At 43.7% G+C, this 19,634-nt stretch overlaps 1 protein-coding gene across 1 annotated transcript in view; it reads left to right on the plus strand.

Moving 5' to 3' along the window:
- The window catches only part of sardh (sarcosine dehydrogenase), a 149,750-nt gene that overhangs the window by 29,850 nt on the left and 100,266 nt on the right, over window positions 1–19,634 (plus strand). The window contains exons 5-7 of the mRNA XM_061931931.2: window positions 4,358–4,537; window positions 8,274–8,397; window positions 16,018–16,118. Coding sequence (XP_061787915.1) covers window positions 4,358–4,537; window positions 8,274–8,397; window positions 16,018–16,118 — 405 coding nt within the window. The remainder of the gene's footprint in view (window positions 1–4,357; window positions 4,538–8,273; window positions 8,398–16,017; window positions 16,119–19,634) is intronic.

The following is a 19,634-nucleotide window of genomic DNA, read 5'->3' on the forward strand; positions in this document are numbered from 1 at the left end:
TCTATTGCGGCATTCAGCGATGTCATGATTATCCTTACATCACACTCAAATTTACAGTGGGGCAAAAAAGTATTTAGTCAGCCACCGATTGTGCAAGTTCTCCCACTTAAAATGATGACAAAGGTCTGTAATTGTCATCATAGGTACACTTCAACTGTGAGAGACAGAATGTGAAATAAAAATCCAGGAATTCACATTGTAGGAATTTTAAAGAATTTAATTGTAAATTATGGTGGAAAATAAGTATTTGGTCACTTCAAACAAGGAAGATCTCTGGCTCTCACAGACCTGTAACTTCTTCTTTAAGAAGCTCTTCTGTCCTCCACTTGTTACCTGTATTAATGGCACCTGTTTGAACTGGTTATCTGTATAAAAGACACCTGTCCACAGCCTCAAACAGTCAGACTCCAAACTCCACTATGGCCAAGACCAAAGAGCTGTCAAAGGACACCAGGAAAGGAATTGTAGACCTGCACCAGACTGTGAAGAGTGAATCTACAATAGGCAAGCAGCTTGGTGTGAAAAAATCAACTGTGGGAGCAATTATCAGAAAATGGAAGACATACAAGACCACTGATAATCTCCCTTGATCTGGGGCTCCACGCAAGATCTCATCCCGTGGGTTCAAAATGATCATGAGAACGGTGAGCAAAAATCCCAGAACCACACGGGGGGACCTGGTGAATGACATGCAGAGAGCTGGGACCAAAGTAACAAAGGTTACCATCAGTAACACACTACGCCGACAGGGAATCAAATCCTGCAGTGCCAGACGTGTCCCCCTGCTTAAGCCAGTGCATGTCCAGGCCCGTCTGAAGTGGATGATACAGCAGAGGATTGGGAGAATGTCATGTGGTCAGATGAAACCAAAATATAACTTTTTGGTATAAACTCAACTCGTCGTGTTTGGAGGAAAAAGAATACTGAGTTGCATCCCAAGAACACCATACCTACTGTGAAGCATGGGGGTGGAAACATCATGCTTTGGGGCTGTTTTTCTGCTAAGGGGACAGGCCGACTGATCCGTGTTAAGGAAAGAATGAATGGGGCCATGTATCGTGAGATTTTGAGCCAAAACCTCCTTCCATCAGTGAGAGCTTTGAAGATGAAACGTGGCTGGGTCTTCCAGCATGACAATGATCCCAAACACACCGCCCGGGCAACGAAGGAGTGGCTCCGTAAGAAGCATTTGAAAGTCCTGGAGTGGCCTAGCCAGTCTCCAGACCTCAACCCCATAGAAAATCTGTGGAGGGAGTTGAAAGTCCGTGTTGCTCGGCGACAGCCCCAAAACATCACTGCTCTCGAGAAGATCTGCATGGAGGAATGGGCCAAAATACCAGCTACTGTGTGTGCAAACCTGGTAAAGACCTATAGTAATCGTTTGACCTCTGTTATTGCCAACAAAGGTTATATTACAAAGTATTGAGTTGAATTTTTGTTATTGACCAAATACTTATTTTCCACCATAATTTACAAATAAATTCTTTAAAAATCCTACAATGTGAATTCCTGGATTTTTTCAAATTCTGTCTCTCACAGTTGAAGTGTACCTATGATGAAAATTACAGACCTCTGTCATCATTTCAAGTGGGAGAACTTTTGGTGGCTGACTAAATACTTTTTTGCCCCACTGTATAAGCGCATGCCTACATTTACCGCATGCCTTTGGTAAGCGCCGGAGTGAGAAGAGGTTTTAAATTAATTACCGCCAGTGCGCTAATTCAAGGAAATACGGTACTTGTTGCTCACAAAAAACATTCATGAAGTTTGCTTCTTTTATGAATTTATTATGGCTCTACTGAAAATGTGAGGGTGAAAAGTATACATACAGCAATGTTAATATTTGCTTACATGTCCCTTGGCAAGTTGACCTGCAATAAGGCGCTTTTGGTAGCCATCCACAAGCTTCTGCTTGACCACTTGACCACTAAATTGCTGCAGTTCAGCTAAATGTGTTGCTTTTCTGAAATCGACTTGTTTCTTCTTTCTTCGAAGCAATTCTGGACCACCATCCGCCGCCTCAGGAAGGGGAAGCAGTGCAGTGTCAACACCGTGTATGGTGCGGATGGTGCTCTGCTGACCTCGACTGCGGATGTTGTGGATCGGTGGAGAGAATACTTCGAAGACCTCCTCAATCCTACCAGCACGTCTTCCTATGAGGAAGCAGTGCCTGGGGAGTCTGTGGTGGGCTCTCCTATTTCTGGGGCTGAGGTTGCCGAGGTAGTTAAAAAGCTCCTCGGTGGCAAGGCCCCGGGGGTGGATGAGATCCGCCCGGAGTTCCTTAAGGCTCTGGATGTTGTGGGGCTGTCCTGGTTGACAAGACTCTGCAACATCGCGTGGACATCGGGGGCGGTACCTCTGGATTGGCAGACCGGGGTGGTGGTTCCTCTCTTTAAGAAGGGGAACCGGAGGGTGTGTTCCAACTATCGTGGGATCACACTCCTCAGCCTTCCCGGTAAGGTCTATTCAGGTGTACTGGAGAGGAGGCTACGCCGGATAGTCGAACCTCGGATTCAGGAGGAACAGTGTGGTTTTCGTCCTGGTCGTGGAACTGTGGACCAGCTCTATACTCTCGGCAGGGTCCTTGAGGGTGCATGGGAGTTTGCCCAACCAGTCTACATGTGCTTTGTGGACTTGGAGAAGGCATTCGACCGTGTACCCCGGGAAGTCCTGTGGGGAGTGCTCAGAGAGTATGGGGTATCGGACTGTCTTATTGTGGCAGTTCGCTCCCTATATAATCAGTGCCAGAGCTTGGTCCACATTGCCGGCAGTAAGTCGGACACGTTTCCAGTGAGGGTTGGACTCCGCCAAGGCTGCCCTTTGTCACCGATTCTGTTCATAACCTTTATGGACAGAATTTCTAGGCGCAGTCAGGGCGTTGAGGGGATCTGGTTTGGTGGCTGCAGGATTAGGTCTCTGCTATTTGCAGATGATGTGGTCCTGATGGCTTCTTCTGGCCAAGATCTTCAGCTCTCGCTGGATCGGTTCGCAGCCGAGTGTGAAGCGACTGGGATGGGAATCAGCACCTCCAAGTCCGAGTCCATGGTTCTCTCCCGGAAAAGGGTGGAGTGCCATCTCCGGGTTGGGGAGGAGATCTTGCCCCAAGTGGAGGAGTTCAAGTACCTCGGAGTCTTGTTCACGAGTGGGGGAAGAGTGGATCGTGAGATCGACAGGCGGATCGGTGCGGCATCTTCAGTAATGCGGACGCTGTATCGATCCGTTGTGGTGAAGAAGGAGCTGAGCCGGAAGGCAAAGCTCTCGATTTACCGGTCGATCTACGTTCCCATCCTCACCTATGGTCATGAGCTTTGGGTCATGACCGAAAGGACAAGATCACGGGTACAAGCGGCCGAAATGAGTTTCCTCCGCCGAGTGGCGGGGCTCTCCCTTAGAGATAGGGTGAGAAGCTCTGTCATCCGGGGGGAGCTCAAAGTAAAGCCGCTGCTCCTCCACATCGAGAGGAGCCAGATGAGGTGGTTCGGGCATCTGGTCAGAATGCCACCCGAACGCCTCCCTAGGAAGGTGTTTCGGGCACGTCCGACCGGTAGGAGGCCACGGGGAAGACCCAGGACACGCTGGGAAGACTATCTCTCCCGGCTGGCCTGGGAACGCCTCGGGATCCCCCGGGAGGAGCTGGACGAAGTGGCTGGGGAGAGGGAAGTCTGGGCTTCCCTGCTTAAGCTGCTGCCCCCGCGACCCGACTTCGGATAAGCGGAAGAAGATGGATGGATGGATGGACTTGTTTCTTCAGCATTGTCCACACCTTTAAGTCAGGACTTTGGGAAGGCCATTCTAAAACCTTCATTCTAGCCTGATTTAGCCATTCCTTTGCCACTTTTGAGGTCATTGTCCTGTTGGAACACCCAACTGTGCCCAAGACCCAACCTCCGGGCTGATGATTTTAGCTTGTCCTGAACAATTTGGAGCTAATCCTCCTTTTTCATTGTCCCATTTAAAGCAGCAGTTCCATTGGCAGCAAAACAGGCCCAGCAGCATAATACTACCACCACCATGCTTGACGGTAGGGATGGTGTTCCTGGGATTAAAGGCCTCACCTTTTCTCCTCCAAACATATTGCTGGGTATTGCGGCTTCATTTTTGTTTCATCTGACCACAGAACTTTCCTCCAGAAGGTCTTATCTTTGTCCATGTGATGTCAGATGAAACAAAAATGGAGCTGTTTGGCCACAATACCCAGTAATATGTTTGGAGGAGAAAAGGTGAGGCCTTTAATCCCAGGAATGGGTACGTGCCAGGGTCTGAAGTCCTCTTGTCTGGGACTGGTTAGGTGTCACTAGAGGCTCTTCTTCCATGTTGTTGTTGAAGTCTACATAAAATAAACTCTTCCCTCTCCTAGCTGGGCAAAGTCTACGGCATCCAGTCCCACGTGCTGTCACCCGCCCAGACCAAGGACCTCTACCCTCTCATGAACGTGGATGACCTCTACGGGACCCTCTACGTGCCCAAAGATGGCACCATGGACCCGGCGGGCACCTGCACCACCCTGAGCAGAGCAGCTTCTGCAAGGGGGGCCACGGTCAGTCTACCATAGGCCATACATTGATATCTACAAAGCTTTAAAAACACACTTTGTATCGTCTCCTATTTGTACCTGTCAAAACAAAATGTCTTTTCAGGAGAAAACACGTTTGAGTTGTCATGAGACTACATTTGGACTGTTGGGAGAGAAAAAAAATGGCCGTTTGTGCTTGGTGGAAACTTCCTATTTTTACCAGAAAAAAACTTGTAAAGTTGGAAGTCAAAACAAAACACATTTTTAGCACCAACAAAAACTTTTTGCTTTGAAATTGCAGATATGGCGAAAGAAAAAAAAAAATACTGTATGTATGTATGTACTAGAGATGCGCGGATAGGCAATTATTTCATCCGCAACCGCATCAGAAAATCGTCAACCATCCGCAATCCACCCGATCTAACATTTGATCAGAACCGCATCCGCCCGCCATCCGCCCGCACCCGCCCGTTGTTATATATCTAATATAGACGATGCAAGGCATTAGTGAGGTTATAAAGCTTTTGCCTATTAAAGAAAGGAGACTGATCCAATGCAGCACAGACATTCGCGTGCCACGCTGTCACGACCCAGACGCACACCAGTGCGCAATCATATGGGAGCCGCGCTGAGCGCACCTCCAAGCGCGTCTCGCTGCCGGCGACGGCCGGGTATGGGCCCAACGCTCCAGCGCCATCCATTTTCAGGGCTAGTTGATTCGGCAGGTGGGTTGTTACACACTCCTTAGCGGGTTCCGACTTCCATGGCCACCGTCCTAGCTGCTGTCTATATCAACCAGGGTGAGCCCCACCCCTTTCGTGAGCGCACTGCGCGCGGAGTGACCCCTGTTACGCGCCCCCGGCAACAGGGGTGGCGGGCAGGTAAGCTGCGCGGGCGGAGCGCGCGGAGTGACCCCTGTTACGAGCCCCCGGCCACGGGGGTGGCGGGCAGGTAAGCTGCTTACCTGCTGCGCGTGACGCCGGCCGCGGCGAAGGCGGACGAGGCAGGGTGTCGGTGCGGTGGGCGCGGTGGTGACCCTGGACGTGCGTCGGGCCCTTCTCGCGGATCGCCTCAGCTACGGCTCCCGGTGGGGCCCTCTCGGGGGAAGGGGCCTCGGTCCCGGACCCCGGCGAGGCGTCGGGGGCCTTCTCCGCTCCGTAAAAGTGTCCATCTCTTTTTTTTTTTTTCTTCTGTTGTGGCATATGCTGCAGGTGCCTGCTCGTTTTTCGTATGTGGGTAACAACATTTAACTATGTATATATATTTCCCAATTGGTTTAACTGCCACCCGCCTGAATCTATTTAAATTTTTTTTATTTCAAACGCCCGACCCGACCCGACCCGCGGATAAAATCGAATTTTTTTAAATTTCATCCGCCCGATCCGCGGGTAATCCGCGGACTCCGCGGTTGTGCCCGCAAACCGCGCATCTCTAGTATGTACATTAGGGCTGCGGATCTTTGGGTGTCCCACGATTCGATTCAATATCGATTCTTGGGGTCACGATTCGTTTCAAAATCGATTTTTTTTCGATTCAACGCGATTCTCAATTCAAAAAGGATATTTTTTCGATTCAAAAGGATTGTCTATTCATTCAATACATAGGATTTCAGCAGGATCTACCCCAGTCTGCTGACATGCAAGCAGAGTAAAAAGCTTTTATAATTGTAAAGGACAATGTTTTATCAACTGATTGCAATAATGTACATTTGTTTTAACTATTAAATAAACCAAAAATATGACTATTATATATATATATATATATATATATATATATATATATATATATATATATATATATATATATATATATATATATATATATATATATACAGGTAAAAGCCAGTAAATTAGAATATTTTGAAAAACTTGATTTATTTCAGTAATTGGATTCAAAAGGTGTAACTTGTACATTATATTTATTCATTGCACACAGACTGATGCATTCAAATGTTTATTTCATTTAATTTTGATGATTTGAAGTGGCAACAAATGAAAATCCAAAATTCCGTGTGTCACAAAATTAGAATATTACTTAAGGCTAATACAAAAAAGGGATTTTTTAGAAATGTTGGCCAACTGAAAAGTATGAAAATGAAAAATATGAGCATGTACAATACTCAATACTTGGTTGGAGCTCCTTTTGCCTCAATTACTGCGTTAATGCGGCGTGGCATGGAGTCGATGAGTTTCTGGCACTGCTCAGGTGTTATGAGAGCCCAGGTTGCTCTGATAGTGGCCTTCAACTCTTCTGCGTTTTTGGGTCTGGCATTCTGCATCTTCCTTTTCACAATACCCCGCAGATTTTCTATGGGGCTAAGGTCAGGGGAGTTGGCGGGCCAATTTAGAACAGAAATACCATGGTCCGTAAACCAGGCACGGGTAGATTTTGCGCTGTGTGCAGGCGCCAAGTCCTGTTGGAACTTGAAATCTCCATCTCCATAGAGCAGGTCAGCAGCAGGAAGCATGAAGTGCTCTAAAACTTGCTGGTAGACGGCTGCGTTGACCCTGGATCTCAGGAAACAGAGTGGACCGACACCAGCAGATGACATGGCACCCCAAACCATCACCCAACCATGCAAATTTTGCATTTCCTTTGGAAATCGAGGTCCCAGAGTCTGGAGGAAGACAGGAGAGGCACAGGATCCACGTTGCCTGAAGTCTAGTGTAAAGTTTCCACCATCAGTGATGGTTTGGGGTGCCATGTCATCTGCTGGTGTCGGTCCACTCTGTTTCCTGAGATCCAGGGTCAACGCAGCCGTCTACCAGCAAGTTTTAGAGCACTTCATGCTTCCTGCTGCTGACCTGCTCTATGGAGATGGAGATTTCAAGTTCCAACAGGACTTGGCGCCTGCACACAGCGCAAAATCTACCCGTGCCTGGTTTACGGACCATGGTATTTCTGTTCTAAATTGGCCCGCCAACTCCCCTGACCTTAGCCCCATAGAAAATCTGTGGGGTATTGTGAAAAGGAAGATGCAGACTGCCAGACCCAAAAACGCAGAAGAGTTGAAGGCCACTATCAGAGCAACCTGGGCTCTCATAACACCTGAGCAGTGCCAGAAACTCATCGACTCCATGCCACGCCGCATTAACGCAGTAATTGAGGCAAAAGGAGCTCCAACCAAGTATTGAGTATTGTACATGCTCATATTTTTCATTTTCATACTTTTCAGTTGGCCAACATTTCTAAAAATCCCTTTTTTGTATTAGCCTTAAGTAATATTCTCATTTTGTGACACACGGAATTTTGGATTTTCATTTGTTGCCACTTCAAATCATCAAAATTAAATGAAATAAACATTTGAATGCATCAGTCTGTGTGCAATGAATAAATATAATGTACAAGTTACACCTTTTGAATGCAATTACTGAAATAAATCAAGTTTTTCAAAATATTCTAATTTACTGGCTTTTACCTGTGTGTGTGTGTGTGTGTGTATATATATATATATATATATATATATATATATATATATATATATATATATATATATATATATATATATATACTACCAAGTTGGTTAAACATGTTTTACACAAGGACAAGTGTGTCCAATTTGAAAACCATCTTTGCACGGGAACGGACACACAACTAATTGTAATTGATTTGTGTACCTGATGTGTGTAATTCATGTGTGTACCTGATGTGTGTACCTGATGTGTGCAATTGATGTGTGTAATTGATGTGTGTACCTGATGTGTGTAATTGATGTGTGTACCTGATGTGTGTACCTGATGTGTGTACCTGTGTGAGCCAGGTGATAGAGAACTGCCCTGTGACTGGCATTCAAGTGCGGGCGGACCACATGGGGGTGAAGAGGGTCAAAGCAGTGGAGACCCCGCACGGCACCATAGAGACCCCCTGTGTGGTCAACTGTGCAGGTACGTCTTGTCATTTCTATTCCCATACATGTCACAGTCACTCCAGTCTGCATCTAACTCATTCATTACGGAGCTTCATTTCTCTCTTTTCTTTCTACACGCTGCATTTCAAAACACTACATTTGACAAAAAATAACGTTTTTCTCCCGAATTTGTTTTCAATGAAACCATAAGTGAAAATTTGATGTAAAAAAAAAAAAAAAAAAATCGCAGTTCACAAAATTCAAACACCGAAAATTCAGTGTCAAATAAGAAATAAGCGCTATGCCTCATAACCGGTCTAACTACCGTATTTTCCGCACTATTAGCCGCACCTAAAAACCACAAATTTACTCAAAAGCTGACAGTGCGGCTTATAACCCGGTGCGCTTTATATATGGATTAATATTAAGATTCATTTTCATAAAGTTTCGGTCTCGCAACTACGGTAAACAGCCGCCATCTTTTTTCCCCGTAGAAGAGGAAGTGCTTCTTCTTCTACGCAAGCAACCGCCAAGGTAAGCACCCGCCCCCATAGAACAGGAAGCGCTTCTTCTTCTACTGTAAGCAACCACCCGCCCGCGTAGAAGAAGAAGAAGCGCGCGGATATTACGTTTCATTTCCTTTGTGTGTTTACATCTGTAAAGACCACAAAATGGCTCCTACTAAGCGACAGGTTTCCGGTTCATGAAAAGACGCAATCTCTCCATCCGCACACGGACTACTATTTCACAGCAACTGCCTAAAGACTTTCAAGAAAAGCTGGCTACTTTCCGTGCATATTGTAAAAACAAGATAGCTGAAAAAAAGATCCGGCCAGAGAACATTATCAACATGGACGAGGTTCCACTGACTTTTGATATTCCTGTGAACCGCACTGTGGATACAACGGGAGCACGTACGGTGAATATTCGCACCACAGGGAATGAGAAGTCATCCTTCACTGTGGTTCTAGCTTGCCATGCTAATGGCCAGAAACTTCCACCCATGGTGATATTCAAAAGGAAGACCTTGCCAAAAGAGACCTTTCCAGCCGGCGTCATCATAAAAGCTAACTCGAAGGGATGGATGGATGAAGAAAAGATGAGCGAGTGGTTAAGGGAAGTTTACGCGAAGAGGCCGGGTGGCTTTTTTCACGCAGCTCCGTCCATGTTGATATACGACTCCATGCGCGCCCACATCACGCTGGTTTTTAATATATTATTAAAGTTTGACTGACCTATCTGACTGTTTTTTTGACATTCCTTTAGCGCAGTTAGATGCGGCTTATAACACGGGGCGGCTTATAGGTGGACAAAGTTTTGAAATATGCCGTTCATTGAAGGCGCGGCTTATAACCCAGGGCGGCTTATGGTGCGGAAAATACGGTACTAAAATGGTCTTACATTACGATCAGGTATTGTAATATAGTCTGTGATATTTCTACCAAAATAAATGATTCACAGCAGATAGAAATAAAGTGTCAGTTATTTCATAAAATATTCTAGTTGATAGTCTGCAACTAAAGAATGTTTAGTCTTGGACTTGTTACTGCGATTGCAACTTAGTGTCATACTTGCAAATGAGACTCAGACATGTGAGAAGAAGACAACTGGAGCACTCATTTTTAAATGCTGCAATAAAAAACAAAGATTATTTATTAACACACATGGAAATACAGAAAATTGGTAGCCATCCCTCGTCAGCGATATTACCGTATTTTCCGCACCATAAGGCGCCCCGTGTTATAAGCCGCGCCTTCAATGAACGGCATATTTCAAAACTTTGTCCACCTATAAGCCGCCCCGTGTTATAAGCCACATCTAACTGCGCTAAAGGAATGTCAAAAAAACAGTCAGATAGGTCAGTCAAACTTTAATAATATATTAAAAACCAGCGTTCTAACAACTCTGTTCACTCCCAAAATGTACGGTAATGTGCAAATGTGCAATCACAAACATAGTAAAATTCAAAATAGTGCAGAGCAACATCAATAACTTAATGTTGCTCGAACGTTAATGTCACAACACACAAAATAAACATAACACTCACTTTCTGAAGTTATTCTTCACTCATAAATCCCTCGAATTCTTCTCCTACGGTGTCCGAATTAAAAAGTTGGGCGAATACGAGATCCAAAATGGCCGGCTCCGTCTCGTCGAAGTCATCAGAGTCAGTGTCGCTGTTGTTTTTCCAGCAGTTCCGTGAATCCTGCCTTCCGGAAAGCTCGGACCACAGTTGAGACCGAAATATCCGCCCAGGCATTTACGATCAATCAATCAATCAATCTTTATTTATATAGCCCTAAATCACAAGTGTCTCAAAGGGCTGCACAAGCCACAACGACATCCTCGGTACAAAGCCCACATACGGGCAAGGAAAAACTCACCCCAGTGGGACGTCGATGTGAATGACTATGAGAAACCTTGGAGAGGACCGCATATGTGGGTAACCCCCCCCCTCTAGGGGAGACCGAAAGCAATGGATGTCGAGTGGGTCTGACATAATATTGTGAGAGTCCAGTCCATAGTGGATCCAACATAATAGTAAGAGTCCAGTCCATAGTGGGGCCAGCAGGACACCATCCCGAGCGGAGACGGGTCAACAGCGCAGAGATGTTCCCTGCCGATGCACAGGCGAGCGGTCCACCCCGGGTCCCGACTCTGGACAGCCAGCACTTCATCCATGGCCACCGGACCTGTGCCCCCCCCCCTCAAGGAAAAGGGGAGCAGAGGAGAAAAGAAAAGAAACGGCAGATCAACTGGTCTAACAGGGGGGCTATTTAAAGGCTAGAGTATACAAATGAGTTTTAAGATGGGACTTAAATGCTTCTACTGAGGTAGCATCTCTAATTGTTACCGGGAGGGCATTCCATAGTACTGGAGCCCGAAAAGAAAACGCTCTATAGCCCGCAGACTTTTTTTGGGCTCTGGGAATCACTAATAAGCCGGAGTTCTTTGAACGCAGATTTCTTGCCGGGACATATGGTACAATGCAATCGACAAGATAGGACGGAGCTAGACCGTGTAGTATTTTATACGTAAGTAGTAAAACCTTAAAGTCACATCTTAAGTGCACAGGAAGCCAGTGCAGGTGAGCCAGTATAGGTATATATATATATATGTATATATGTATATAAAGGTATATACAGTATAGGCGTAATATGATCAAACTTTCTTGTTCTTGTCAAAAGTCTAGCAGCCGCATTTTGTACCAACTGTAATTTTTTAATGCTAGACATAGGGAGCCCCGAAAATAATACGTTACAATAGTCGAGACGAGACGTAACGAACGCATGAATAATAACGATCCACTGGCAGATGTTGGCGTATGTCGTCCGGCGCTGTCTCCCTGTCTTAGTGAATGTGTGTTCGCCTTCGGTCATCCATTGTTCCCACGCCGTTCGCAGTCATGCTTTACATGCCTTGTTGACACCAATATCGAGCGGTTGGAGTTCTTTGGTTAATCCACCCGGAATGACGGCGAGTGTTGTATTTGTGTGCTTCACTTGTTTTTTGACACCATCTGTGATGTGGGCGCGCATGGAGTCGTATATCAACATGGACGGAGCTGCGTGAAAAAAGCCACCCGGCCTCTTCGCGTAAACTTCCCTTAACCACTCGCTCATCTTTTCTTCATCCATCCATCCCTTCGAGTTAGCTTTTATGATGACGCCGGCTGGAAAGGTCTCTTTTGACAAGGTCTTCCTTTTGAATATCACCATGGGTGGAAGTTTCTGGCCATTAGCATGGCAAGCTAGAACCACAGTGAAGGATGACTTCTCATTCCCTGTGGTGCGAATATTCACCGTACGTGCTCCCGTTGTATCCACAGTGCGGTTCACAGGAATATCAAAAGTCAGTGGAACCTCGTCCATGTTTATAATGTTCTCTGGCCGGATCTTTTTTTCAGCTATCTTGTTTTTACAATATGCACGGAAAGTAGCCAGCTTTTCTTGAAAGTCTTTAGGCAGTTGCTGTGAAATAGTAGTCCATGTGCGGATGGAGAGATTGCGTCTTTTCATGAACCGGAAACCTGTCGCTTAGTAGGAGCCATTTTGTTGTCTTTACAGATGTAAACACACAAAGGAAATGAAACGTAATATCCGCGCGCTTCTTTTTCTTCTACGGGGGCGGGTGGTTGCTTACAGTAGAAGAAGAAGCGCTTCCTCTTCTATGGGGAAAAAAGATGGCGGCTGTTTACCGTAGTTGCGAGACCTAAACTTTATGAAAATGAATCTTAATATTAATCCATATATAAAGCGCACCGGGTTATAAGCCGCACTGTCAGCTTTTGAGTAAATTTGTGGTTTTTAGGTGTGGCTAATAGTGCGGAAAATACGGTATACACAAAAACGCCAATGATCCGTTTCCACACCACAAGAAGTGAAAATAACTCTTTTTTTTAATCCAAATGACTTTTTGTGTCATCGGGATTTTTTAAAATTTAGCATCATAGATGAATTTATGTAACTCTGAATTGTGTTGTTGGGTTTGCATATTATCTATCCCATTTTTAAGTTCCACAAATCCAATATTGGTACTCTTCCAGACATCCAGTGGTCAAAAGTAGAAAGTTAACAAAAAAATGAAAATAAAAATAGAAAGTTATTTTCAGCTAATAACAAAACTTCAGATATTCATTTTTGCTTGGATTTCCACTTTTTGTAGTGTAGGAACTAATAATAATAAAAGTTTTTGCCTGAAATATAGCTGCATTAAAAAAAAAAGTGCCACCCTCTGTCGCCCCCTAATGGATGTGTTCCTCACATGAAAAAGCTATTTGACATTGTGAAAGTGTGACCCGAATGGCCACAGGTGAGTGCTCAGGTAAATGATGTAGTAGCTGGGCCAGAAAAAGCAACATTATTCAACACGTTCCCACCAATTAGAAGACATTGGATATGTTTCCTGCTACACTCTTAGAAATAAAAGTGCTAAGTAGAACCATATATGGTTCTTCGGCTCGTCCTCATAGGAGAACCCTTTTTGGCTCCAGGTAGAACCTTTTTATAAAGGTTCCACCTGGAACCCTTTTGGAGGGTTCTACCTAGAACTGTGTGTGTAAGGTTCCACCCAGAACCCCCCATGAGAGGTTCTACAAAGAACCCACGCAGAGAGTTCCACTAAGAACCCTTTCGTATTTCAAGGGTTTCATCTAGAACCCACGCAGGGAGTTCCACTAAGAACCTTTTCGTATTTCAAGGGTTTCATCTAGAACCCACACAGGGAGTTCCACTAAGAACCCTTTTGTATTTCAAGACTTTCATCTAGAACCCACGCAGGGAGTTCCACTAAGAACCCTTTCGTATTTCAAGGGTTTCATCTAGAACCCACACAGGGAGTTCCACTAAGAACCCTTTCGTTTGTCAAGGGTTTCATCTAGAACCTATGCAGGGAGTTCCACTAAGAACCCTTTCATGTTTCAAGGGTTTCATCTAGAACTCACACAGGGAGTTCCACAAAGAACTCTTTCATGTTTCAAGGGTTTCATCTAGAACCCACATAGGGAGTTCCACTAAGAACCCTTTTGTATTTCAAGACTTTCATCTAGAACCCACGCAGGGAGTTCCACTAAGAACCCTTTCGTATTTCAAGGGTTTCATCTAGAACCCACACAGGGAGTTCCACTAAGAACCCTTTCGTTTGTCAAGGGTTTCATCTAGAACCTACGCAGGGAGTTCCACTAAGAACCCTTTCATGTTTCAAGGGTTTCATCTAGAACTCACACAGGGAGTTCCACAAAGAACTCTTTCATGTTTCAAGGGTTTCATCTAGAACCCACACAGGGAGTTCCACTAAGAACCCTTTTGTATTTCAAGACTTTCATCTAGAACCCACGCAGGGAGTTCCACTAAGAACCCTTTCGTATTTCAAGGGTTTCATCTAGAACCTATGCAGGGAGTTCCACTAAGAACCCTTTCATGTTTCAAGGGTTTCATCTAGAACTCACACAGGGAGTTCCACAAAGAACTCTTTCATGTTTCAAGGGTTTCATCTAGAACCCACATAGGGAGTTCCACTAAGAACCCTTTTGTATTTCAAGACTTTCATCTAGAACCCACGCAGGGAGTTCCACTAAGAACCCTTTCGTATTTCAAGGGTTTCATCTAGAACCCACACAGGGAGTTCCACTAAGAACCCTTTCGTTTGTCAAGGGTTTCATCTAGAACCTACGCAGGGAGTTCCACTAAGAACCCTTTCATGTTTCAAGGGTTTCATCTAGAACTCACACAGGGAGTTCCACAAAGAACTCTTTCATGTTTCAAGGGTTTCATCTAGAACCCACACAGGGAGTTCCACTAAGAACCCTTTTGTATTTCAAGACTTTCATCTAGAACCCACGCAGGGAGTTCCACTAAGAACCCTTTCGTATTTCAAGGGTTTCATCTAGAACCCACACAGGGAGTTCCACTAAGAACCCTTTCGTATTTCAAGGGTTTCATCTAGAACCTGTGCAGGGAGTTCCACCAAGAACCCTTTCATGTTTCAAGGGTTTCATCTAGAACTCACACAGGGAGTTCCACAAAGAATTCTTTCATGTTTCAAGGGTTTCATCTAGATCCGACACAGGGGGTTCTAAAAACATCCCTTTTCAAAGGTTTTCACCGATAACCGTCTTGTCTTTTGAGGGTTCTATAAAGAACCATATTGTATTCTACAGATCAGTTTAGTTCATATTATATTGTGGTCATTTATCATGTTGACATTGAACAAACATTCAAAACATTTGAATGAGAAAAACATTTATTTAAAGATAGGCACCATTATTGGCAAATGTTATCAGGAAGTATGTCCCTGGTGACACAGGATCTTACCCATGCTTTCAACAATCCCTGAAGAACTCTTTCTTCCAAAAACGGTTCTCTGGATCAAAATAGTTCTTACTGGAACCCTTAGTGTTAGTGAGAACCCTTTTAAAACCAATTATTCAGAAAAGGGGTATAAAAGGGTTCTCTGGATCAAAATGGTTCTTACTGGAACCATTAGCGTTACCAAGAACCCTTGAAAAACCCTTTCTTCAGGAAAGGGTTTTTCAGAAGCAAATGGTTCCAGTTAGAACCTCAGCCCTTGTAGAAGAACCCTTTTAGAACCCTTATTTCTAAGAGTGTAGTTGATTTGGTTCTTCACTGCTTTTCTGTGGCGGAATGTCAAATATTTATGGCATCACGTCTGGTGGAAGAGGGGTTAGTGCGTCTGCATCACAATACGAAGGTCCTGGGTTCAATCCTGCGCTTGGGATCTTTCTGTGTGGAGTTTGCATGTTCCCCCCGTGACTGCGTGGGTTCTACTCCGGCTTCCTCCCACCTCCAAAGACATGCACCTGGGGATAGGCCCCTCCCACCTCCAAGGACATGCACCTGGGGATAGGCCCCTCCCACCTCCAAAGACATGCACCTGGGGATAGGTTGATTGGCAACACTAAATGGTCCCTAGTGTGTGAATGTTGTCTATCTGTGTTGGCCCTGTGATGAGGTGGCGACTTGTCCAGGGTGTACCCCGCCTTCCGCCCGTATGCAGCTGAGATAGGCTCCAGCGACCCCGAACGGGACAAGCGGTAGAAAATGGATGGATGGATGGATGGATGTCTAAGAATCGCCTCAATTTGCCCTTTTTGTTAGCTTCAATTGCATTGATGTCCATTCCATTTGTCCCCGTGCAGGCGTGTGGGCCACCAAACTGGGGGACATGGCCGGCGTGAAGGTGCCCCTGGTCGCCATGCACCACGCCTACGTGGTGACCGAGAGAATCCAAGGCATTCAGGTCAGTCGCCATGATTCTATTCTTTTATGCTCCTTTCTTTCAAGACAACCTTATGGTTTAAAGTAGTGGTAGAGTGGAAAAACAAGTTCCCTCTACATTGAAGCTATTATCATATACAGGTAAAAGCCAGTAAATTAGAATATTTTGAAAAACTTGATTTATTTCAAAAGGTGTAACTTGTACATTATATTTATTCATTGCACACAGACTGATGCATTCAAATGTTTATTTCATTTAATTTTGATGATTTGAAGTGGCAACAAATGAAAATCCAAAATTCCGTGTGTCACAAAATTAGAATATTACTTAAGGCTAATACAAAAAAGGGATTTTTAGAAATGTTGGCCAACTGAAAAGTATGAAAATGAAAAATATGAGCATGTACAATACTCAATACTTGGTTGGAGCTCCTTTTGCCTCAATTACTGCGTTAATGCGGCGTGGCATGGAGTCGATGAGTTTCTGGCACTGCTCAGGTGTTATGAGAGCCCAGGTTGCTCTGATAGTGGCCTTCAACTCTTCTGCGTTTTTGGGTCTGGCATTCTGCATCTTCCTTTTCACAATACCCCACAGATTTTCTATGGGGCTAAGGTCAGGGGAGTTGGCGGGCCAATTTAGAACAGAAATACCATGGTCCGTAAACCAGGCACGGGTAGATTTTGCGCTGTGTGCAGGCGCCAAGTCCTGTTGGAACTTGAAATCTCCATCTCCATAGAGCAGGTCAGCAGCAGGAAGCATGAAGTGCTCTAAAACTTGCTGGTAGACGGCTGCGTTGACCCTGGATCTCAGGAAACAGAGTGGACCGACACCAGCAGATGACATGGCACCCCAAACCATCACTGATGGTGGAAACTTTACACTAGACTTCAGGAAACGTGGATCCTGTGCCTCTCCTGTCTTCCTCCAGACTCTGGGACCTCGATTTCCAAAGGAAATGCAAAATTTGCTTTCGTCAGAAAACATGACTTTGGACCACTCAGCAGCAGTCCAGCTCTTTTTTTCCTTAGCCCAGGTGAGACGCTTTTCGCGCTGTTTCTTGGTCAACAGTGGCTTGACACGAGGTATGCGGCAGTTGAAACCCATGTCTTTCAAGCGTCTCTTGGTGGTAGATCTTGAAGCACTGACTCCAGCAGCTGTCCACTCCTTCTGAATCTCCCCCACATTTTTGAATGGGTTTTTTTTCACAATCTTGACCAGGGCGCGGTGATCCCTGTAAGTATACACTTTTTCTGACCACAGTTTTTCCTTCCCTTTGCCTCTCCATTAATGTGTTTGGACACAGAGCTCTGAGAACAGCCAGCCTCTTCAGCAATAACCTTTTGTGTCTTTCCCTCCTTGTGCAATGTGTCGATGGTTGCCTTTTGGACAGCTGTCAAATCTGAAGTCTTCCCCATGTTTGTGTAGGCTTCAGAACTGGACTGAGAGACCATTTAAAGCCCTTTGCAGGTGTTTTGAGTTAATCAGCTGATTAGTTTGTGGCACCAGGTGTCTTCAAAATTTAACCCTTACACAATATTCTAATTTTGTGACACACGGAATTTTGGATTTTCATTTGTTGCCACTTCAAATCATCAAAATTAAATGAAATAAACATTTGAATGCATCAGTCTGTGTGCAATGAATAAATATAATGTACAAGTTACACCTTTTGAATGCAATTACTGAAATAAATCAAGTTTTTCAAAATATTCTAATTTACTGGCTTTTACCTGTATATCCCATTTATGACACCTAAAGACTTCCAAAGTTTATAGATAAATAGATATGATAAAAAGTAGTATCAATCTCACAGAGATTCCTCAGCCATTTTGAGAGATAATGAGCATGTGATCCGTGACGTAGAGGAGGAACCACAGATCTCTTCCCCATCAACAACAATGCTAATCAATCAGACTTTGTGAGAGACAATGATTACACGGTGAAAATGATGATCCAGAACCTTATATTTTTGAGCCCGAACACAAAGAGGATGAACAATAAGTATTAGAAGCTAAACGGATGTATTGTGACACTATAGCATTGCTAGGTGCTAAATAGTGATGGGTCCGGCAACACCGATGCATCGGCGCATGTGTCGAGCTCATAGAGCGAAACCCTGTGTCGGTTTTAGAAAGTCACGTGACCGATCATGAGCTGTGTTGGTCACGTGACCGATACGCCAACTGTGTCGCACTGACGCCTCCTCTGTGCCCTGTGAGCGGCTCTTTTCTACAGCCGGAGAAATAATAACTAAGAAGAGAAATCGTCTAAAATGTAATACGTCGGAAAAACTTTATTTTTTATTTTATTTTTATAAAAATGTGTAAAAAATTAAATTAAAAAAATTCCCAGTCCACAATCATCCACAACACGTTCTCTTAGATTTCCATGTTATGATACATGTTCACATTATTTATTGACTGTATCTAAAAAAGATACAAATATGTTTTTATTTAAATGAAGATATGAAATAATCCTAAATGAAATATTTATATTATTGTATATACTAGGGCAGGGGTCACCAACGCGGTGCCCGCGGTCACCAGGTAGCCCGTAAGGACCAGATCAGTCGCCCGCTGGCCTGTTCTAAAAATAGCTCAAAGAGCAGCACTTACCAGTGAGCTGCCTCTATTTTTTAAATTGTATTTATTTACTAGCAAGCTGGTCTCGCTTTGCTCGACATTTTTAATTCTAAAAGAGACAAAACTCAAATAGAATTTGAAAATCCAAGAAAATATTTTAAAGACTTGGTCTTCACTTGGAATAAGCGGTAGAAAATGGATGGATGGATGGGTCTTCACTTGTTTAAATAAATTCATTGATTTTTTTACTTTGCTTCTTATTACTTTTAGAAATACAATTTTAGAGAAAAAATACAACCTTAAAAATGATTTTAGGATTTTTAAACAAATATACCTTTTTACCTTTTAAATTTCTTCCTCTTCTTTCCTGACAATTTAAATCAATGTTCAAGTACATTTATTTATTTTTTATTGTAAAGAATAATACATATTTTAGCTTCTGTTTTTTCGACGAAGAATATTTGTGAAACATTTCTTCAAACTTACTATGATTAAAATTCAAAAAAAAATATTCTGGCAAATCTAGAAAATCTGTAGAATCAAATTTAAATCTTATTTCAAAGTATTTTGAATTTCTTTTAAAATTTTTGTTCTGGAAAATCTAGAAGAAATACTGATTTGTCTTTGTTAGAAATATAGCTTGGTCCAATTTGTTAAATATTCTAACAAAGTGCAGATTGGATTTTAACCAATTTAAAACATGTCATCAAAATTCTAAAATTTATCTTAATCAGGAAAAAGTACTAATGATGTTCCATAAATTCTTTTTTTAATTTTTTCAAAAAGATTCAAATAAGCTAGTTTTTCTCTTCTTTTTGTCGGTTGAATTTTGAATGATAAAGATAAAATATGTTTCAAAATTTTATTTTACATTTTTTCTTGTTTTCTCCTCTTTTAAACCGTTCAATTAAGTGTTTTTTTCATCATTTATTCTCTACAAAAAACCTTCCGTAAA

Source organism: Nerophis lumbriciformis, linkage group LG39 (genome assembly GCF_033978685.3).
Source record: "Nerophis lumbriciformis linkage group LG39, RoL_Nlum_v2.1, whole genome shotgun sequence".
Taxonomy (NCBI): domain Eukaryota; kingdom Metazoa; phylum Chordata; class Actinopteri; order Syngnathiformes; family Syngnathidae; genus Nerophis; species Nerophis lumbriciformis.